The sequence below is a fragment of the Pleurodeles waltl genome, chromosome 4_1, assembly GCF_031143425.1.
Source record: "Pleurodeles waltl isolate 20211129_DDA chromosome 4_1, aPleWal1.hap1.20221129, whole genome shotgun sequence".
NCBI lineage: Eukaryota > Metazoa > Chordata > Amphibia > Caudata > Salamandridae > Pleurodeles > Pleurodeles waltl.
In genome coordinates this window covers 665087888-665110746 of record NC_090442.1, presented here as the reverse complement: position 1 = coordinate 665110746, position 22859 = coordinate 665087888, and the positions used below count along the sequence as shown (strand labels likewise).

At 44.7% G+C, this 22859-nt stretch overlaps 1 protein-coding gene across 15 annotated transcripts in view; it reads left to right on the top strand.

The window, feature by feature from the left end:
• GRIP1 (glutamate receptor interacting protein 1) overlaps nt 1-22859 on the top strand; it is a 1044357-nt gene that overhangs the window by 347876 nt on the left and 673622 nt on the right. For 7 of the 15 annotated variants that reach the window (XM_069229169.1, XM_069229161.1, XM_069229157.1 and 4 more), the window contains exon 1: nt 18753-20949. The exons of 5 other annotated variants lie outside the window; for them this stretch is intronic. In XM_069229169.1, coding sequence (XP_069085270.1) covers nt 20817-20949 — 133 coding nt within the window. In that variant the 5' untranslated portion in view covers nt 18753-20816. Of the gene's footprint in view, nt 1-18745; nt 20950-22859 lie in introns of those variants that run through there. 3 more of the 15 variants (XM_069229165.1, XM_069229164.1, XM_069229168.1) reach the window with 2 other exon arrangements.

The following is a 22859-nucleotide window of genomic DNA, read 5'->3' as shown; positions in this document are numbered from 1 at the left end:
CAACATAGCAGTCCTGTGTTTTCCTTTTACAAATGGTTGGTCTAATGTGCATTAGTTCAACTGAATAATGCCTAGACCACAACTCCCAGAATGCAGTGGTATGCCAACCGAAATCCCATGGCTTGAAGCGAGGTGCCCCGGTAACGGGGAGTCGTATGATACAGAAGCAGCGATGTTGTGTTGGGTGCTCAGACCAGCCAATGGCGTGCAATTGTTTCACAAACACTATTCGGGGAAAATGTTACGTTTCATACTTTGTTGAAAGGCATCCCGCTGCTTTTTGCGGTCCTAAGACTGAAGGATTGAAGTGCCTGGGGACTGGAGGGCTCGGGGTCCATTAAAATAAAAACTCTCAGCGCGTTTGGCTCCGTGCCAAAGAGAAGTGCAGGGGATAACTGGAAAGAATGTGTCCTCCCCTGCTCACGCTGCCACCCCCTCTTTTCTGACGAGTTATGGGAATGGAAAGTGGGGGAAGTCTGCTGGAGGAATGGCCTATTTTGCAGGAGCTCACAGAGGTGTCGGGTTGGGCATGGGGGAGGCTCGGAGAAGGAAATGGAATCTAGAGAAGGCCCCGGAGGGAGGCTTTGAGGGGATGTTGGATTGGCCAACGGAGGCAGCCCAGAGGCGTGAAGGGAGAGAGTCTTGGTGGGGGTGCGTGGCCATGGCCAGGCGAGGACCCCACTGACACTCTCCCCTCATTCCGTAGTGAAAGCAGGAGTCCCTCACTGGCTGCCCTCCCGGAGCTGGACAGGTGGTTGTATCCGAGGGAAACAACATCTCGTCATCCACCCCAAGTCAGTGGCGTAATTAAACTTGAGGGGCCCTCTGCAAAATATATTGAGGGAGCCCACCACGCCTGGAGCGAGTAGGGAGCTCTCGGGCCAGGGGCCTTTTGCTGTGCAGACAGTGTGGGTGGGGCCCCCTTTACATATCTGGCGGGGCCCTGGGCCTGAAATCAGCCATGGAAGGGGGGGTTGTTACACTAATAGTGAAAATTAATATATTGTTATTAGTGTGATACAAATGGAGTATAATTAGCTGGAATATGTGCTTCCATGGCAGCTGAAGTAAGAAAAAATTATTTTACTTGTATGTTGTGTGCGTGCTTGTGGGTGAGAGTGTGTTTATGTGAGAGAGTATGTACGTGTAAGTGTGTGTGTGTGAGTGAAAGTAGAGGTGAAAGGGCATGTGGTGTCACTTCCGCAACCCCTGGCATTTCGGTGAATTGAGATCCATGGCGCTACTCAATCATACTCTTGAAGGGTTTTTATGGACAGTTTTCAATGGAGGACAATTTCACGCAGCATTACAAAAAAAACTTAAGTTAACTTTCACAGCTTTTTTCCTGTAAGCTGGTACTGTCAGCCACCCTGCCAGGGCTAAGCAGAAACGTGACCGAAAATCTAAAAGGAGAGTCAAATGCAGTCTAACTACGGCATGTGAGGAATGCCTTACAGAACAATTATTTTTTCCGGAGGTTACTGTATGCATACACGGAACTACTGCACTGAAATCACCGGAATAACTTTCCTATCGACCCATCCCGAGCAGGCGTAGCTCCTGCACTAGGCGAAGGAGCGTAGCCCACCGGCTGTGCCAGAAGCAGACAAAATGCAAGATCGTTTTATTGGTCTGCTTCTGGCTCAGCCAGTGGTGCAGGTAGGGGCGGGGCAGGGCAAAGCCACAGGAGGTGAGGGTGGGGGGGAGGGGGGGGGGGGAGGGAAGAGTGCACCTAAGTGCACATGTGTTTTTGGCCGACCGTCTGAGGCCGGCCAAACACACATGCGTACTTAAATTTCTCCAGCCTGGCTGTGTACACAGCCGGGCTGGAGAAACTGCACACCCCGCTCAGACCAGTCCTGGGGCTGCTTTCATGCAAGGTTTTGCATGAAAGCAGCCCCAGGATTGATGGGGAGCCTGTGCTGATGTCACAGCAGCTAATGCTGTGACACCAGAAGAAGAGGCGTGCGAGGTGACGGGGGCAAGATAGGACTTTTGATTTATTTTTTTAATTTCTACCTTGTCTCTAACCACCCCCCACCCCCCAACGCATTCCTCCGCTTCCATAATGCGGCGGCCGCCGCTAATCCTGTGGTTTGCAGGGTGGTAGTGCTTCATGGTTGCTGTTGAATAACTACCCCGACCCTTGGCGATTTCACCTGAAGCCTGTTCTACAGTTAAGTCCAGACAGGGCCCTTTTCAGAAGCTCCATGTAATTCACCCCCACCTCTCCTGAGGATGGACTCTGGAATAGGGGTGCCAGCTCATTGTTTTTCTTTTCTCGGTCTCTTCATACATGGTTAGCTGATGCTGCTGCTTGCTGTATTCTAGTAAATCTCCTTTAGCACACCAGTTTGTTTATCCAAGGAGTCTTAATGTTAGAAACACTGGAAAAGCCACTTTTGGCTTTGTTAGTGCTTGCTTTCTTTTGTCATGGTTTTTACAAAACTTTATTATTGGGGAGCTCCAGGGCATTCATCAGTCTTAAAAAAAAAAAAAAAAAAAAAAGTTAAATGTTTTTGGTCTTAAAAAAAACCACACACTGTCATAGTAGTCCCTGGCTTTAATGGGAACTACTTTGTGTGTTGGTGTGCTCCTTGTAAGAGAGCAGAATGTGGTTACACACAGTAAACTTACACTGTGGACTGAGCCAAATCCCCATTTTGTATTCTGGAGTCTGTGGAAGAAAAATGTGAGTGAAACAAGAGACCAATGAATGAAGAGGGCTGTCTGAAAGCATATAATTTTAATAAAGTCAAAAGGTCTTGACAAACGCTATATCTAATAACACAAAAACGAAGTGGCCGATTGCCAGTGTGGCGAGATAATCAGGTACACTTGAATTACTCATTTCTATTGCTGAACTTTCCTGCATAATTATGGATTTTCACTCGCCACACAAGGCACCATGTGCTACAAAACATGAAAGCTTTCACACAAAAAATGAAACGTGGTTTCTATCTCAAACAGAACAAAAGCTATTCAACAAAAATTGCAACATGGAATTTTTAGCAGTGCCAGATCCTTTCCAAAGTTTAACTAGGCACATTTCACTTGCTGATAGCTGGCTCCAGGTGTTAAATTGGTACTAATGTGGTAAATCTATGTCCAGAATATATATATATATTCATTCTCATTCTCTCTCTCATTCTCTCTCTCATTCTCTCTCTCATTCTCATTCTCTCTCTCTCATTCTCTCATTCTCTCTCTCTCTCTCTCATATATTCCTGGTTCTTCTTTAAGCAACATGTTGCATTGTGGGCTTGTAATTTTGCTTTCAACATTACTATTATGGGTTTAAACCCCAGTGTATAAAGTGATGTTGGCTACGATGCCAGACTGGCCAAGGTTGTTATGCATGATATTAAGCCACTTGTTATCTATGTTTTAAATGTTTTTCATCTAGAACGTTTTAAAAATTGTTTGTTTCACACCTCAAATTCGGCTAACCTATTTTGTGAAGGTCCATCTTTCATTCCCATCATGAATTAAAACAAATCATTTTATATTTCCTGTAGTGGAAATTTTACATCTGAACACCAGAACGCAAAAAAAGTACAACATGTAGAATTGCTCACCGTAAACTCACCTGCTTTTCTGCCAACATTTCCCACCTTATAGGAGCAGGGGACCCAGAATTCTGGAAAATCATGCTGTAAACAACCTGATAATTTAGGACCCGCTAGTTATTCCCTATTCTGTGCCTCAAATTTGTGATGACCAGTAAATGATGGGGTGAAGTGGGCCAGAACCGGAAGCAATTGGCCGGTATTACCACACCAATTCACTGGCTAATTCAAAACCGAAGCCTAAATGTGTTATTTGTGCAAGTGATCAGTTCCACTGAATTCTGCAAGATGTCGACCCCCCGTGGGGCGTGACTGGCTAGGATGTGATATGGTCCTTTATTATACAGCAGCCATTTGTTTGTCACTACTTCTCTTAGTGCAATTCATTCTCACCTCCGCTTCCATTTCGGTGTGCTGTCGTGCTCGTTGATTCATGAGTCTGGCCTTTACCTTTGCTGACCTGGTAGCTGTGTGTGGGCCTTGGGCAGTGTGGGGGTTGGGGGGGCCAGCTTAGGAAGCTTGCCTTGCTGCTGCTTGTGCTATTCTGAGTCTCTTCACAAGTGTCACTGCTTCTGGGGGTCAACAGAGAGGTCACAGATCGGAGGCATGCGGGGTTTGAAGTGTTCTAGGAATCTTGAACTTCTGCTGTCTCTCTCAATGTGCTGGAATGGAGCTGCGCGTGACATGGTACTGATTCATCTGCAAGGGGGGCAGAGAATCCCAATAACATAGTGCCACAACAGAAGAACACATTTATTACAATGAAAACAGAGCGCTAGGCAAGGTTAGTATCTCATACATAAAGAACGTTCTGCCAATTAATCACACAAACCATGTCCAGTTAGTCTGTTTATGCTGATGTTTCGGTTCCTGAATGTATTCCAGTCATGACCATCATGGGGACGCATGTGCTAACTCAGTTAATTTCAGTATCACTGTGAATTAGTTATTCCACTCGGGTCAGTTAAACAACTAACTTGCGCAACCACCAATTTGTAGTCATCAACCAATATCTTGACTTCAAGAACCTCAATCGCGACACAGGTGTCAGGTGCTACAAATAGATGGTCATTGTTATCTCTCACAATTCGTTTGATGTATCACACCAGCAGTCGGAAATTTTTCTATGAAAAACCAGCAGAGAAATTGTGAGTGTGGGTGGCGAGCAAGTGATGAGAAACTCAAAAGAACGCACAGGAGGAAGCCAACAGGATTGGACAGAGAGGAGTGAGGTTCTCTACTGGTCGCTCATGTGGTGCATTGCAAGCTCTGCATATAAAGCTGGATTATACACTCTGACTGACAAGCCTTCAACCAGTGGCTGAAAGAGGCAGGTCAAAAGAGCCAATGGATGAAGGGGGCGAACTAGAGCTCACTCTTTTTGTGTTGTAAGCGCAAACGGTCCTTAATTTGAGCCAGTGGTTGAAGGTGTGGGCCACCAGCACTCTTCTTTTATGGGCCAGGACCACAGACTTTCACACAGAAAAAGAGTGAGAAAGAGGAAGAAAAATAAAGTAAACAGAAAAAAAGACAAATCAGAAATGAAAAAGAGCCTGCATGAGTGAGATCAAGAGCAGGGGGTGTCGGGAGATGGATTGCAGGGGCATAAAGTAGAATCAAGAGTACACCTTGGTGCTCATCACACTGGCATTTAGCAGTGTTAGCAGCAAGATTCCGCAAAAGCCTTGGGCGCTGGCGCTTATTTTACAGAGGAAGCCCCGAGCACGAGGTCTAATTGAGCTAGACCTAAACAATTGAGTTTTTTCCCTGTGTGGTACCCTGGGAGGGATATTTCCTGGGAGGGATATTTCCTGGGAGGGATATTTCCTTGCAACGTGCGGTTCTCGATGGATAAACTCAAAGTGATGGAAGGTAGCCTGGCCCAGTGCGAAAGAGCTCTAGGTGACAGCCTAGAGAGAGTTCGATTGTGTTTGGGTTTCATTGGGCTTTAATTACTGCTCAACCGCTGTCCGGTTAAAAAAAAAACACAGAAGAAGGATGTGTTTAAAATTACGGGCTTTTGATGTTAAATTGTTTGGGGAATTCGTTCAGGGCCCCACTTGCAATGATGTCTGTGCATTATATACAGTTTTTACTGATTGAACCGAAAGGTGTTCAGAATGCACCATGTGACTCCTTTTATGTAAAAATTCCATGCAATACAGACCCTGTCTCCACCCCACATTGTTTCAGTTGTCCTGTAATGTAGTAAGTTATGGGGGCTTCGAAGAAGGGGGTCCAGGATGAAGAGAGTATTAGTTAGGTGCTGGTGAAAAGAAGTGTAGGGCATTTACTCAGCACCCACACAGAGTAGCCTTTCCAAGACCAAAGACCATCACTTGATCAAGAGCAATACATGTGCCTAGAGGTGACGAAACACACAGTGTGTGCTATACAAAACTTCACAGCAACTATTTTGCCTGCCATCTTCCTCTCTCACACTTATTCCTAAAGCACGCAGTGTGAAAGATTTATGTGTGTGGGTTCAGAGACAGGACTATATTCTAATGCCCCATTGACATGCATTGAACTAAGCGGACTGCTAAGTGGAGCATGGCAAAATAATAACACAAAGAAAGCAGATTGTCAGTTTTAAAAATTATAATTAGAGCTGGTATTTCATTGGTAATTCATGCTGTATTGGTGGTCTTCTTACTTTGGTGCTGGGGAGATTGCATATATGACTGCTATGAAATGAATAGGCACTCAAAATTACAATAGATAAAGCTTTTCTTTGCATTATTGCTAATGACTTTGCCTGACCTGCTGAGGTGGTCACTGCTAGTAAACCTGCAAGAAAGGTCTGAAGTGCTCACTGTTTTAACACCGATATCTAGAGATGATTTTTATTGAACATAAGTAGCTCTTATTACAAAAATGATGGGTGCCCCTGGTTTAGTGTGTAAGCTTAAAATGTATACATGTTTGAATAATAACATTATGTAGGTCTAACCATCACTTGGCGGTAGAGGTTTTATTCGATGCCACAAGAAGAGCATCTCAACTACACTAACTGCTTAGATGTATGAAAAGACTGGAGCTGTTAAAGATATATTTATTTAGCTTGTATGGTATAGCGCCAACATGGTGCCTTATGTTGCCTTTGTTACACAGTAACTTTATAGGTGCTTCCCTCTTAAAAATGTCATTGAAGAATGGTAGTTGTGATGCAGTAGAATGCAGATGCTTAGCATCCATGCCTGGTGCCTGGCTCCAATGCACTATTGCTCTGTCCGGTGAGATACATGCACCTTGGAAGACAAGTCCATCCTGAGGCCATCTCACCAGTCCCTGAACTTCATCTCTCTAGTCTGCTCCTTTCCTCTCTCTTGACCTGGCTTTTCCAGCTCCACCAAAACTTTGCGCTTTAAAGTATACTAACGCAGTGCTTAATTTGAAAAGCTAGTTGCGGGTGGGCCCATCAGGTTTCACTTTTGGGGACTGGTGCTTTCTTTTCATGATCAGTCTTGGTCCCAGAAAGAAAGGGAGAAAGTGAGAAAAGGATAACACGTGGGAAACACAAATACAGAACAGTGGTAATGGGAGACAGCAGGTATGGAATAAACCCGACAAAAGTGAGATGATGAGAAGAGAGGGTGTTGGAAGAACATAGCTCGAGGGAGAATCAAGACTAGGCAGCCATGTCTAATAGCAGCCACAATATTCAGCAGCACCCGTGGCAGGTTTTTGAGAAAAACTCTGGGTGTCAGCACTTACTATTTTACACATTAATCACTGAATCTACACTGGAATGAACCCATAATGTACCTTTTCAACTCCTCCTCACCTCAGGTTCATGCTTTTTGCACTAATATTAACCCTTCAAACACACACAATGCCTCCTTCGGGCTTGAATGTGATCCCCCACCCTGATGACATTCCTCTTCCTTCCATAATATTTTCAGTCTCTGATTTCATTGGGTCCCCCCTTGTTAAATTGTTTCTCAGGGTTTCTATTTTTTGCATTATAAATAACGACTAATTTGTATTTTTATAAAAGATTTTGCATACATAGTCTGGAATAATACGATTACAGTTGAAATTCATTTTTATATAACTCATAGAAGTATATATATTAATGTGTTCTAGTTATGTGGCAGTTTCATGGGAGACACGATCACAGAGTGGGTGGATGCCCTCTGTCCCTCTCCTGCCCTCTCCCCCGCATTCATCTCTTCCCCACAGACTCTGCAGAGCACAGTCAGTGGTGTTATTTTACTGTTGTGATTACATTGCTTTCGATGAATTTTCTCCTGTTCCCTATTGATTTGAAACATTAGCAAGGTCTTCACCGCTGCTTTCCGTTGTGAAAAATGCGAATCCATTCATTCGCCTAAAGTGAGGTACAATTTCAGGGTGTCAGGTTTTTGTAGTGGCGGAATTATGGGATATGGTGTTGCTCCCACATCCTCCAAACTCCCCTAATCCTACTCTCCTGGCCACTCAAAACGCTGTAAAACATGGTCAAGCACGACACATTTCTAATCAACATAATATCTGTCCTCTTTTCTCAAGTGAGAGCAGCCCGTTCTGTGTCTTTCATGAGCCGTCTTCCCACCGTGTGCGCACACTTTGGACGGACTGTGGCCGTGTGATCCTCCCCACCCATGCATTCTGGTCTATCCCAAGCTGCGATATTTTCAGCTTTTCTCCATGCGATTTGTTCACACTTTTCTCTCTGAAGTTATTAGAGTTTCCATTCGCGCATCGGTTTGTAGTGCAGCAAAAGAACGTTTTTGCAACTTTTCAGTTCTGAATTCCCCTTCTCTACCGAGAAATTTAGCAGATTGCGCCACAAACTAAAAATCCTGTTTTGTGCATCAGTCACTGTGTGTATGCATTGTCCTACCTCGCACGGGTGACATTGAGTGGATATGGAGGGTGATCCAATTAAAATCAATTGAGTTGAACAATTTACAAGGCAGGTTGAGGGAAGTTTTCAGGGCGGGAGATTCCATTTAAGTTAATAGGGGGTATTTTGCTTTGAAGGTGATGAAGTTCAGTCCAATGAGGGTGACATCCAACAAATGAGGCTGAGTTGAGAAGTATGTTTCTATATTTTGTAATCCCACACCCATTTCATGCCCAACACTTCAATTCGTTCCTGGGCTTGCCTTTGAAAAATCACAATGTCATTGTTAATTGCTTTATGTTTGTCCTGCTTTGAGACTGTTTTTGTCACGCCTTGCAGACTGCCCCTGTCACATGGATTATTGCACGAATGCCAATATACTTCAGCTTGGGTGAACTGTTTTTTTTGTCTCTCGTGGCTGGAACTTTTGTTTTTTAGCTGGGAATAGATTGTGTTTTAAATGCTTTGTTTGTGATATCATTGCTAAAGGTCTGCTACCCCTGAAAATAAGTAATGCACTATGTTGTCTAAGGCTACATATATTGTTACTCTGCGTTATTTATTGGCATTTTCTTTTTGTGTGGTTATATCCTCTAGGGGCCAACTATATAGTTACATGACCATGTTTCTTACAAATGTTATTTTCATTGTGGTATCCTCTAGGACCTGTTCTAAGCATTAAAGTAATATCAACATATTAAAATATTTGTGGCATGGAAACTTGCCCCATAATGCTTTGCAGGGTATTACTTTTATAAAACATGTTTGCTCATAACTCAGCCTGTGGTGGTCCTAGGACGATGGGACCACCTTCAAAACTTTGACCACAATGTGCTCTTTCTGTCTATGTCATCTCTCGGTCCACACACTATGTTAGGGGGGACTCCAAAATAATCCCTCCCCCCACTCAATGTCTTTTAAGCTTTCTTATGGTTAGAACATTTGTTTTCTAGCTAGGAGAAGTTTTTTTTAAAGGCCTTATTTGTAATACCATTGTAGTAGGCCTGTTAGTCCTAAAAATGTCCTCTAGGGGCTAATTATATGGTTACACTGCATTATTTTCTCTTGGTTTTTTTCATGGGGTTATGCACTCTAGGGGCTAACAATATGGCTACATGACCATACTTCTTACAAATGATATTTGTGTTATGGTGACCTCTGGGGGCTGTTTTGAGTATTACAGTCTAATGCCAGAATATAATTTCTGATAAAGGCTTAAATGATAATTGTGTATGTTTTAATAATCTCTCCTTATTACAATGATTACCATAATTCAGGCCAACGTAACATCCTTATTACATATTGACTGTTTGAACACTATTGATATGTGTATGTGACCCTTCTAGTTTATTTCTCCTCTGTGGCTGCCTTGTATGTTTTTGGGGGGAATTGTGTTAGCCAGCCAGCAACTCTGATGGTGGGGTGGTGAAAGTGGTATTCTATTGAAATTAGCATGGCAGATTTAAAGTAAGATGCTTAATGACAACATTTTCATTTTTTGCTGCACATAGAGGAAGAAGGTAAATGGAAGTGCTTTAGTTATAAGCAGGGCCACTGTAATTATATGGCATGAAAAGACAAAATCATTAGGAAGGGTTGACCAATTTATGTGGAAAGAAAAGTCCAGTTATAAATTTACAGTGCCAATAGTACTAACTCGAGCAAATGCAATACCTATTGCATTGCAAATGCTTGTTAACATTATTTTTTCAAGAGCCTCCCAGCTTCACAATGCTGTGGGCCACTCACTTGTCACCATTTGCGTGGCATCCTGTGTACACTTTAATTTTGAAATGTACCAGTCTGGAATGGCCATTCACCATCTTGGAGAAGTAAATAAAGTATAATAAAAAAAAAAATCAATCCAAGCTGTCAGCCTTTTAGGAACACAAAAGAGCATGCACAGGCAGCCATCACGGAATTATTTTTGTTATACTTTAGAAGGAAATTTCAAGGAGGCCTCCTGTGCATGCATACTTACACACAGTGTCATTTGTGTGATTATTTAAACACTGGAAAATATATAGGGTGTCCTCTATTGGTCTGCCCCATGCGCATGCATGGATGACTATCTAGGGATGATTTTAACTATCAACTATGCCAAATCAGCAAGCATTGGCAACGTCCACAGCTCGGTGCTTGAAATTACAAGGCCTATTGGATTTGTCAATGCTTGTTAAATATTATAGCAGTTGTGATCAAGAGGCATATTTTAGAATGAGAGCAGACATTGGCATTACCTGTCTCATTTCCCATGGCAGTATCGCTAAAAGGAAAGAACCCGCTAAGAACTGTACCCATGGCACCAGTTGTTTCAGGTTATGAATCAAAGCACTTCCAGCTCGCATCTGTGACTCATTTGCGACTGAGAACTATGACTCGCAGCACCAAGTCCCACATGTATGAGCTACAGTAAAAGGAAGAGAGGTATGTACAGTCACTCGTGTGAGCGAGTACTGCCTGGTAGCAGCTCCTATTTTCAGGTGAAGAATCAGATGCTGTGTATGTCCAACACTGACAGTGAGTGGGACCATCGTGCATACAAAAGCGTCTTCATGACCTGAAGTAGATTTGTGGTTAGGGTAGGGCCAGCTTTAGGGTTGGTGGTGCCCGGTGTGACACCCCTGAGGTCAGAGCCCCCCTTCCTAGGTCATCGCCCTGTGCCACTGCACCTGTTGCACTGCCCTAAAGCCACCCTAGGTGAGGAAATGGAACTTGAAAGCCTAATTAACAATTGGGACATGTAAAGGTTGCCAGTTCTTTACAAAACGAATCCAGGGCTCTTGGCTATCATACCAGTTGTTTTTTTTCCATACTATCTCCTCATCTCCAAGTGCAGGGAAAAGCCAAATACTTTGTGACAATGCATTAGTAATCGAGCATTGGCAAACTCAACAGGTTTCACCTAAGCAAGACCTATTGGCGTTTTCAATGTATTCTAAAAGATGTTGCACAGCAGCGTGGGTTCCCGAAGATGGACCAGTCGGTGCAGCAGATCCATTCAAAACTATAGTCCACAAACTTCCAAACAGCACGCCATGGATTGTGTAAACACTATGCTCTATCTGTGCAAGAAGTGGGTCTTACGAGCAAAAGCGGAAAATTCATGTATGTATCCAAGCTGTGCGTTCTGCACTAAATGAACCTTCTCTGCCATTCATAGGAGCAACTTTGCAAAGAGGAATGCCTTGCAGTCCAAATATGCCAATGCAGAAGCTTGAGCCAATGATATCATGCTAGTGTGAAGCTATGTAATAATGGCCTGCTATGTACACTACCCCAAGTACATTTTTCTTGCTGCTATCTCCACCACAAGCCCCCACTTGGCTTTCATTTAAATCTCTGTACCAGGATGTACTTTATAATCAGTGCATGTCTGTGAGCAAATCTAGATTGTACATCCACAAAAACATGTATGCTTGTGGCATATATGGTACTATGAAAACGTAAGTTGATACATACAAGTTCTGAAATATCATGATTCTGCCAGTGTGCGTAGATTTTTTTTATTTATTGTTCCAAGATGATAGATGCCACTTACAGCTGAAAATACGAAAATTAATGTTTACTTGTACAAAGATGCTTTCTCAAAACAGATCGATCCATCCCAAATGGCAGCTTCTGGGCACCCAGAAAAATGGAACAATGCATCGGAAGGGGAGGAGTGGTTTGGCAATGGAGAAGCAGGTGGGGAGAAGTCAACACAATGTGAGAGCATCAGAAATTGTGTGCTGGAATAACTGAGGAGCTAGAGGTAAATGGATGGGGGATTTTTTAAGGCAGAAAAATAGAATGGCTGTTGGTGAAAACAGGGAATGAAGCTAGGGTTAGGTGGAGCAGGAAGCAAGCCAAAGTGCACAGAAGACCAGCACACAAGGGAAAGAGAAAGAAAACACATGCATTGTTGTGGAGTGCTTAAACAAAAAGAAATTTAAATGATGGTAAAGAAGATATACATTAGGAGAGAGACAAATAAAAGAAGAGGAAGGAAAACCATTGGACAGGAAGAAAACAAATGAGTGACAAGCAAGCCAACCAGTGTTAACCATTAGGCTGGCTCTAAGCCCACTGTATGTTTTGGGTATAGTCCTCAACAGGTCTTCTGACAACAGACAGCTAAGAGCTGTCTGTAGGTCAGACCCTATGATGTTTAGCTGATTGATGATCAGTTTAACTTTAGATACACTATAACTTTACTTTATATGTATAAATGGATATGCTTGTGTGTGTGTTACCTACTGGTGGGCACCATTAGGTAGTTATATATAGGACTTAGAAAGTGTTTTTTGTTTTATTAATAACCTGGGCACTGTTTGACGATTCTTCATGAAATTTTCAAAACCAGTTTGCCACTCACTTCAGCTGCTGCTGCTGCTGCTGCTAGGAAAGTCCTGTGGTGATTCTTCAAGCGGGAGCTGATAAAAAGGGGGGTCCTAAAATGCATTTTTCCCGTGCAATTTCCCACAGAGATTTTAGACACAACAACAGCCCCCACCTTTTTAGTAGCTTTGGACTTATTAAAGAAAATAAATTATGCATTTCTATCTGGATACATCACAGGTACTACTCGTTTGATCTACCTGCTAACAACAATGCCGCAATTGTCTGTTACCACTTCAACCAGGAAGTGATCGCAGCCATCTTGAGACTCAGACGAGTCTCAAGAAAAAAGGCAAAAAAAAAAAAAAACACAAGGGGGCAGGGTAGGAATACTATGACTCCCTAAATCTGGTAATGGAAACCCCACCTGGGGCCAAAAACTTTTTTTTTTTTAACATTGCCACTTATTTGCAGAGGATTTGCAGCTCCATGTCAAATTTAGAAAGAAAAAAGCCTGGCCTTCTGCGCTTTTTTCTTTTTACACACTCCACTGTCCCCAGTTAGGCCAGGTCCCAGGAGGAAAAATATATATTTGGAGGGGGGCCTGGCTCATTAAAAATGGGTTGTTGGGGGCATGCGCCCCCCCCCCGGGCGCTGGCTGTAATAACAAGGGTGAAGGGGGAAACCACCCCGTGCTAATTTCATCCCCAGGGCCTGGCCAGATATTTAAAAGGGAATGGGGACAGTGCGCCCCCTCTCCATGAGCTACTAAGAGCCCTGGGGACCCCATGCCCCAGCACAGGCTATGTCCCGGGGAGCCCACCCCGAGACAAAGCAGTTTCCCTGCTACCACTGGCTCGAGCAAGGAAACCTGTGTTTGATCTGGCTTGGTGGGACCAGTTTGCAAATGCCTACCTAGTAGCAGAAAACACCAAGTCTCCTCCCAGCAGGCAAGAGCATGAAAAATTCTCCCACCCGCTGGGAGCGAACTTCGCATCCGTTTTCCCACCTGCAGGTGAGCGGGCAGGGAAGCAGATGAAAAGATTGCTCCCACCCGCGGAGAGCAGCATTTTTAGCTCATAGTGTGGTGGGTGCCCTTGTGGACACCATTGCGCCCATCCGTGGTTGGTCGGGGACCGGGGATGGTGTCCCCTGGGCCAAAATCAGCACAGGGAGGAGGCTGTTGTGCCCCTCTCTTCCTTTAGAATATGACTGGGCCCCAGAAAATTGGGTCCCCAGGGCCAAAATTGACCCAGATAAATGGGCTTCAGGCGCTCCATCCTATAAATATATTGGTGGGCCCCTGAGGATGGAGTTCCCTGGCTCTAAAACAGCTCAAGGAGGGGGGCCTGGTACCCACACTTCCCTAAAAAAATTAATTTGGCCCCTGAGTATGGGAGTCCCCTGGGGACAAAAGTGGCCTTAAGAGGGGGTCCGCGGGTTGGCTGCCTTTGAGGAGTTGTACGCAGGGCCTGACCATAGGCCCTGCGCCCACCCTCATTCCCCCCGCCACACACGGCCAAAGAACGTGTGCAGGCAGGGGTTTGGCTGCATGTGGAAGGTTGGCCGCAGGCGGTACGCGGCAATGGTTGTATTGATGTACAGTAATTAAGTATTACGTTACTTTAAAAAAAAAAACTAGAAATTCACTGAAAAGAACAAAGATTAATGGGACGTTATGGTTAGGAAATAGCATTTAAAAAACATAGAAATTCACTGAAAAAAAACAAAGGTTACAGGGATGTTATAGATAGTTTCAGATTTACACAGATAAAAGCATAGAAATTCAGCATTTATAATTACCTAGAGAAATTGTAACTCGTGCCCTAGGATAACTATAACTCGTGCCCTTGCCATGCACTGTTAATTACCCCACATATTACATCAGTCATGACATCTTCTATGACTTCAAAGGTAATATCACTGCAACCTTTGCAATACAATTATTGATGAGAAAACAGCATGGCTGGGGCATGAGTTATAGTTACCTTAGGGAATGAGTTATAGTTTCTTGAGATTACTATAACTGCTGAATTTCTAAGGTTTTATTTGTGTAAAATATAGACCTGGCTATAACGTCCTGTAACCTTTGTTTTTTAGTGAATATATATTAAACACACACAAAAATGAGAGAGAGGGAGGCTTTAATACTGATGCATCCCAAACAAGAAGGATTATAAAACTATTAGAACATCCCACCGAATGAGCATAGAATTTTCTGAAGTAAACTAGTGGAAAAAGAAAGACAAACATTGGAATGCTGGATCAGAAAGATTACACCAGTAATTATAGGCCATGAGCCTTTTTGACGTCTTCAAGGAGCTCCCTACATTCCAGTACTCTCATTGTTTCCAGTCTGGTTGTGGTTTTGAGAGTGCCTGCCTGGCTGCCACTCAGGCACGGGTCTGACGTGACAGGAAGTGATTGAGCTATTTGAACGTGCTATTGTCATGGCTCTGGCGGTTAGATACAAATAAAGAGCCGCTGTGAAACTAGGATCTTAAGTTTATCTCATAAAAAGAAGCCTGGATTTCCGCTTTAAAAAGCTAGTCGTCCAGGTGCATTCACGTGACGTCCACGGAATGCCTGGCTCCCAGCCCTCCACGGCGCGCATACCTGAGCCCCCACCTGGCTCCCTGGCAGAGGGGCGCATTCCTTGCTCTATAAAGTGATAGGTTTGGGCCATGACAATATTTCACATTCCTCTCTTATCTCTGCGCCTGTCTTGGAATGTGGAGGCCTGCCATGCTTTGAAGCGGCCCGCCGTGGCGTCATGAAACGCCAAGCGATCTGGCCTCCCCCATGGAAGTCATGTATGAATACATCTTGAAAAAGATCCCCACCCAAGACCAGTCCCCTCACCTGTAGGTTGTTCTTCGCCAGGGCCGCCATTATGGTTCCATTGAAGGAAAGTTCATCTAAGAACGTGCTGTACTTCTATGAGTGTTTGTATACACGACGACCGTCTCAGTCGCATACACAATGGCGAACCCGTTCTCGGTTTTTTTCTGGGTTAGTCGCGTCTAAAGCTTATGCGTGTGGCTGGATACCTTATACCGAACTAGCCGAAAATACGCGCCAGCCATGCAGGCTTTAAAAGTGGCCTCGGTGTTTTCAGAGCAGGAGGCAACAGCTGCTAGGTGAAGACAGACTCAGAAGCTACGTCATACAGATAGCGGCAACCTAAAATGCATGGCTGTTTTTTCAGTTTTTTTTTGGGGGGGGGGGGTGATGAGATGTGTAGGATCTGTATTATTTATTTCTTGGGTAAAACCAAATTTTTCAAAGGAACTTGTGTAAAGCAGGCGTGTCAATGCAAAACGTCAGCTTTTAACGTCGCACTGCTGACAAACCTCCGCGGACAGAACAAACCACTTTAACGCTGAAATGCTAGAAGCGAGACGTGTCGATAATGGTTCCAGAGCGCTAGACAACAATAAAGGGTGCATGTAAACACGTGGCAGATCCTACGTTTGTCTATAGACACTGTGAACGGTCTCGCTTTGGGAGCTCGTGCGCCGTTAGAGTGTGTAAGTGCCGAAAGCGTGCTGTGGTGTGTGAGAAGGAGCTATGCGGGGGTTGTGGCTAGGAGAAGGACATGGAATCCACCATACTCTCCTTGGGAGATAGTAGTGTAAAGCTCTTGCCTCTAATAGGCTTGTTTTGAAACCCAAGCTGGGGAGGACCTTGGACCCTGCAATGAGAGCTGGCTCCAGAGGCGCACTTGTCCTGGGACCCTTCAGCTTCCCAGAGGTGTTATGGGGGGTCTGCACGGCTCTGTGCAGGATACACCTTTTAGGCCAATGTTGAAAGTGTTGTGTTTTAAGAAAGAAAATGTACTACAGAGGCTTCTAGGCTCATGTCAAGGTGTGAGAATCTCCAGTGCTTAATTTGTGCTTGTTGTTTCCGGTGCTGAGCACCGGCACTTATTTGTGAGGGCTGGGGCTTATTCTTATGCCTCAAGCATTTGGTGCGAGCAAAAGACACGTATGGTTAAGACGGAAGAATGAAAAACTAAAAAGCGTCATAAAGGGAGAAAGTAGAAAGTTGCAGGATGAGCTGAAGGGGCAGGGGTGGTCGTAAATGGATTGAAGAGGCCCGACATGGCTTCAGGATTACGCTGCCTCAGTATTCAGTGCTGGTATATTTAATTACAGCAGTGGTTAAGAGAAGGGCTTTGAGCACCGGCACCTCTTTATTTACAAATTAAGAACTGAGAATCTCACACATTCCCTACTTATTCTTTGCATTTTAGTTGGTGTAGCTCAGGATGCAGAATGGATAAAGTGAAACTACAAGTACCAGGGGGCAAAGTGAGCCTCATCTCACGTGGAGCAACTTAAGATCTCAGACACAGCGCTACTTGAAAAGCGAAGCATCCATATCCAGAACAAAATGATGGTGAACTAGAACTTGACAACTGAAATGCCTAAATACCTGCATTTCCATGAGGCGTCAGTCTTCTTAAAGTAATCGTAATGTAAAATAAATAAGGAAAATACGTTTCTGGACTTTGGCGTTTGATATAATTCACGCTCCCTTTTAAGGATGAATTATTAACGTTATTGGATATATGTGTAGAGAAGCGTTCCCCGATTACTTGGCCTCTTGGACCTTTGTGCACACGCCTCTGCAGTTTTGACTCACCCACGCAGGGTTTTTCTCAGGCAGCATTTATTTTTTAGTTATTTCATTTAATGATATAGCATGTCAGAGCCTTGCCAGAGAGGTCTTCTGTTAGGGAAGTGTGTATGTGTGGGGGTAGTCTTGCGATCTTCCGACTAACCATTGTGAATGTCGAGAGCGTAGTGGAGGTCCTCCACTTGATCTGTGTCAGTCAGGTATGGCGGCGCTGACTAAACGCCTGCTTTCCAGCGCATTGTGGCCGTGTGTGCACCCAAGCTTAAAGGTTTTGGTGGAAGGATGCTCCAGTTTCAAAGCTCCCACTCCCAGGTGAAACCGGAGCAATACTTCTAAAATTAAGAGATGGGCTGATTCCCCTGGTTAGCTCGACTTAAGTAACCCCAAAGTCCTCTCCCCTGCCTTCCCTCTGAAACGGGGTACTCGCTGGTGCCTAAAGCGACATGAGTGCGGTGCTTAAACCCAGTACCTAAAACACTGCCTGCTGAAGGTTGTTCAGCCAATGGATTCACAGATTAATGAATATGTGCTGAATGTGTGGCTGGATAGGTTGATTAAAGAATTAAAGGCGTTATCCAGATTCACCTTTCAGGTGCTGTGGTGCATCCTGTTTTCCATGTTTTGTAAAACTAAACTAGCAAATAAACGCCGCGCAGCGTCCCGTTCCCGGGGCCAAAATTCATTCTTAGAGTCAGTATTTTTGGAAATGGTGAGTGTAGGGCCATTCTAGCCCTGCCCCAAACCATAACATTAAGAAGCCAAGTATATAATGAGGAATTAATAAATAGATGGCTATACAAAGCAGTGGTGTGTATGCCCTGATTCCTGCAAGTGGCAACGAATGCCTGAATCCGTGGATTTACAGATTTATTAATAGAGCGATGTTTTGTTAAATATATAGAGTGCATTTCTGACTTTCTGCACTTGTGTGGCGGACTGTACTCTATTTTAAATGTCGCCCTTTGCGCTAACACAGCGCGCCGGAGCGTTGTCGAGACAGTGTTTACACGTCGTACTCTACCGCATCCTCGCACTCCCCTCGGGTGTCTGGGCCCCCCTGGGCTCAGGTGTCCTTCCCCCTCTCACACATACACTCCGAGGTCGCCCTCCTATCAGCGCACACCCAGGGTTGCGTGGAACGAACCACCTCCCTGCCGGCTCCCCCCTTCCTCACCGGCCTCTCTCCCGTGCGCACCCGTACCTCGGCCACCTTCACGAACAAAGGAACCGACAGAAATGGGCGGCTCCTGCCACCCCGCAGACCCTAGCGACTGGTAGAGGCGGGGTTCTGCAGCACTCCTCACCCCTCCTTGGGCAGTGGTACGGTCCATTGAGGGCTCTGCCCGCTCCCCCTGCACTAGCTGCTCTTCAGAGGATGGAAGCCAGAGGAGCAGCCCCGGCGGAGAGCGACGCTGCTGCTGGGGTGCCTTGTTGAAGGGTTGTTGCCTCAGTGGGGCAAGCCTTGCGCCCCTGCCACGCTCGTCAGAAGGATGCGGGTGCCAATGTTGGGAGTCTGCCTCTGAGCTCCTAGCTGCCCTCTCTTCAAGGGCTGCCCTTTAGCTCGTTCTTTCTCTGGGACCTGTGCACATTCCCAGCTCCTGTGCACGCCCCACCTGGTCCGCCTGCACCCAGCTGAACTCTGTGCGGATGGGACGGCTCTTCTGCTAAGCCACTGCAACCGCTGCACGAGAGGACTGCATTGCCAACACTTTACATTATTCTAGCGGTTCAGCTATTTTGCGCTAGTATTTCATTTTTTAGATTAAGAATTTGTTTAGTTTTTTTTACTTTTCCAATGTGTTCCATTATTTAATATTTATATTCGTTTTAATCCAAAAATTGTCTAGAATTATGTTTTCCAATTCTTCTGTGTTCCATCATAATATGTTGGTGGTTTTTTTCACCCGAGCGAGGACATTAATAGCCTTTTATGACCTGTAGGTTCAGTCGTTTATTGGGCATGGTCTGCTTAGTCTTTCGAAAGTGCAATTTATTCAGTTTTTTACTTTTCAATTTGCAAGTTTCTCATTTGCTTGTTTTTTTCCTACCATTTAATGGTGGAGTCAGTTCGTGTTGTGTCTACCTAGAGTGGCATTTGCTCAGTGTGAGCTTTTATTCTACATTTTTGGGGTCGTTAGACGCGTCTTAGGGAGCCCCTTCAGGTATTTGGCACAAAATGATTTGTCAGAGGTTGTCCCTGGTGGGGGTCTCTACCGCTGGGATATTATGTCTCCTAAACTTGTTGCCGAGCATATCCAGGACGTCTGTAGTGTTGCCTGCAATGGCACATTAGTTGAAGAGTTTTAACGTCTGACCCAGTGTTGGTTTGAGTAGTGTAATGGCTTAGCATCCTGGAGGTTAAAGTCATAACCCAGAGTCATTTAGGTGGTGGACCCTTGACGTAGCCATGGTTCAATGAATTCGTGACTGCAGCCTACTTGAGAGCTGTGGCACATTGAAGCCTTGTGGCGGTGGACTGATTCCACGTGAGAGCTGCGACTCACCTGAGCATTCTGTGGACTCGGTTAATTCTCCTTGATCTCTTTTGAGATGCGACACTAAATTTGGCCTCTTGTGGTGCGAGTTCATGCCACTGCAGCCCACTTGAGAGAGTGACACTAGTTTGGGAGCGGTGTCTTTAGAGTCCATGCTTCTGAAACATAGTCCAGGGGACAAAGTTGTGCTGTGGCTTGCTTGTGGGGAACTCATGCTGTTTAGGCTGATTTCGGAGCCGTAATCTGACCAAAGGCACGTGTGCTCTGAGTTTCTGTCCTTTTAGTGTGTTTTAGAACTGACACTTTTGAGCTTTTTGTGTTTGGGAATTCATGCTACTTGACCCCATCTGAGATTTGTGGTCCTCCTGAACATTTTGTGTAAGGAACTCCTAACTCATTGAGCCACTTGGAGAGCTGTGATGACTCTAAACAACCTTCTAAGTCAGGAATATATGCCCACCTGTGGAGCCTCCTATTGAGTCGCAATTCCATTGAGCCCCCTTGTTTTGGGAATAAAATCTACTGTAATGCTGTGACACTCCAGAAAATCGTGTTTGGACTCGTACTCAAGCTGCTTGAAACCTGTGCTGCTACTTGTGTTCCGAATTGGTGTCCGAAGAGCTTCTCCATGAGACTGATATGCCTCTAGGGTTGGGTAGCTGCCACACCCTTTGAGAGTGGAGACTCTCCTGAGTGACCTAATTGGAAATCTCCGCCCACCTGGAAACTTTGCAGTGATTCCCCAAAGCTTTCTCTGTTGGGAATTTATACCCATCTGGGCGCCGTGACTCTACTGAGCTACTTGTTGTAGGGTTTCACACTTTTGGAGCCCCTCTGTGGGTGGTGACACTGCCAACACCCCTTTGCTGGGAATTCATGTACGTCGACCCCCTTTTACAGGCGTGAGTCTTTATCTTCTGACCTTCCTGGACTGTAGGGATGGAGCGTTTCTGGGGCTTCGTGAAGCAGATCCGAAGATCCAGGAGACGGAAGGGCAAGAAGTACCGCCCGGAGGAGGACTACCATGAGGGCTACGAGGATGTGTACTACTATGCCTCTGAACACTTCCGCAGTAAGTCTCTGGGAGCAGCTCCTGAGCTGATGTCATACCTAGGTGTGTTATATCAGCGTGTCAATGCATGGGTAAAAATTATTTGTCTCACTACTGTTGGCTATGCATGCATGCACCTACGAAAATGTACAAACTGAGTTGTTAGAATTGACAGTCTCTTTTTTTTGGGTACCTAAAATGCAAAAATGTTTTTTGCTATTATAGTGCATCTAAAAGAGCCAATACCGCAGATCTTCAAACCTTTTACTGCGGGAAGAGGTCTTAATGTGCCAATATGGTGCAATCTATACGGCTACGCAGGGAGCCATCATTAGACCTGGCTTTGTCCCTTCATAAAATGTATCAAGACGTGGCATCGGTAGTATCTGCAATGAACATTTAGAAAATGTTAAGTTTCTTCTTAGAACGAATGAAGAGGCACTTCTGCAGACTGAACTATGTCAAGGGGTTTTCTGCATTAATTAGGACTTTGTACTTTTTTATTTGAGGTTGTTACTAGCGAGGTCTCCACGTGCCCCCTATTTGAACTCCCAGCGTTGGCAGCCATAGTTAAGGCATCTCAAGTTGCCAGTGTTCGCTGATGGAGAAATAAGGTCAAGTGATGTCAATGATACCTCTGCCCGCTTCTCGTTACTGGTATAACTGACTTTGTTACAGGTAACATGGCCATTCCCAAAGGTGATTTCGCTTGAAAATCCACGAAGTCTATCATTTTTTTATTGAGGACAGGTAACTTGTATAGTGCGAAACGCGATACCTGCACAAAACACTTATAATAGGGTTATTTATTATTACTTTTTTGATCCATCCTGGTCCCATTTGCAATCTGTTTGCAAGTTGAGAAAGGACTTTAGGCCTATATCTGTGAACAGAATCATGAACCTTATTTCCAGATGAGTGAATGAGTAAGAACCTTTGTACTACTTTAACAACTGAGTTCCATCCACACAGGACGCAATGATTATGTGTTACACGCTGTGGTCGGTATTGATCTCTAGTCTGTTTCTAAATTATTCTAAATTCTGTTTGTTGTGGGGACATAGGCTTGTGGTCTGTGCATGATCCGTCAGGTGGGGAGCCAGGAGCTTCAAATCTATAATGTTACTGCCATAGTCCGCAATATCTTTGCCAGGTCAGGGACTGGTCTTCTGCATTCATTAAAGTCTTGAATTTGGGTGGTCACTGAAATAAACCTAATTCCCGAATTACAGCGTATTAAAAGGACATCATATCATTTTAACTTCATCATGGATATTTTTTATAGCTGCTTCGCTGCTACCATTGAAGGAGTTTGAGATGTACAGTTGGAAGTTCATCGTTTTATGAAGGAAAGGCAGTGTTGGCATCCCTCGAGCCATGATTGGAGGCCGGTATAACTTCATGCTTTCTTTCATGGAACAGTTTAATGCTGGATGTGGTGGGCAGTGTTTATCATTACTCAGCCGTTCGTGTCTTCAAAGTAGTACGACCAAACCCCACTTGTTAGGAAGAGCCCTCCACTGCCTTTCACCACATCTGCAGACCTTTATGAGTAGGATTAAAACGTTACTTGAGATTTTGAAGCTTATACACTGTTTTTTAAGGAGGAATACGGGGATAAAGATATTATTACTTATTTTTGTGCTCGTGGTGTTGAGTTTCTGCACACAAGAATATATCATTGAAAAGGTAATCCGTGAAGAAACGGACGTGTGTCTGAAAGGCTATCACATTTGGAGATGCAACAGGGCTTTTTGTATCAATATCTGTCCAGCCAGCTTCCGTCCTCTGCCTTGGACATCACGCAGGGGAGGAGATGTGTTGGTGTAAGTACACTGGTGATGGAAGAGCCCAGCCAGGATGTAAGAATCCTTCCTGTTTTACTACCACACCACGCGAACCCTGCATATCGGTGTTTTCTCAAGCTGTGC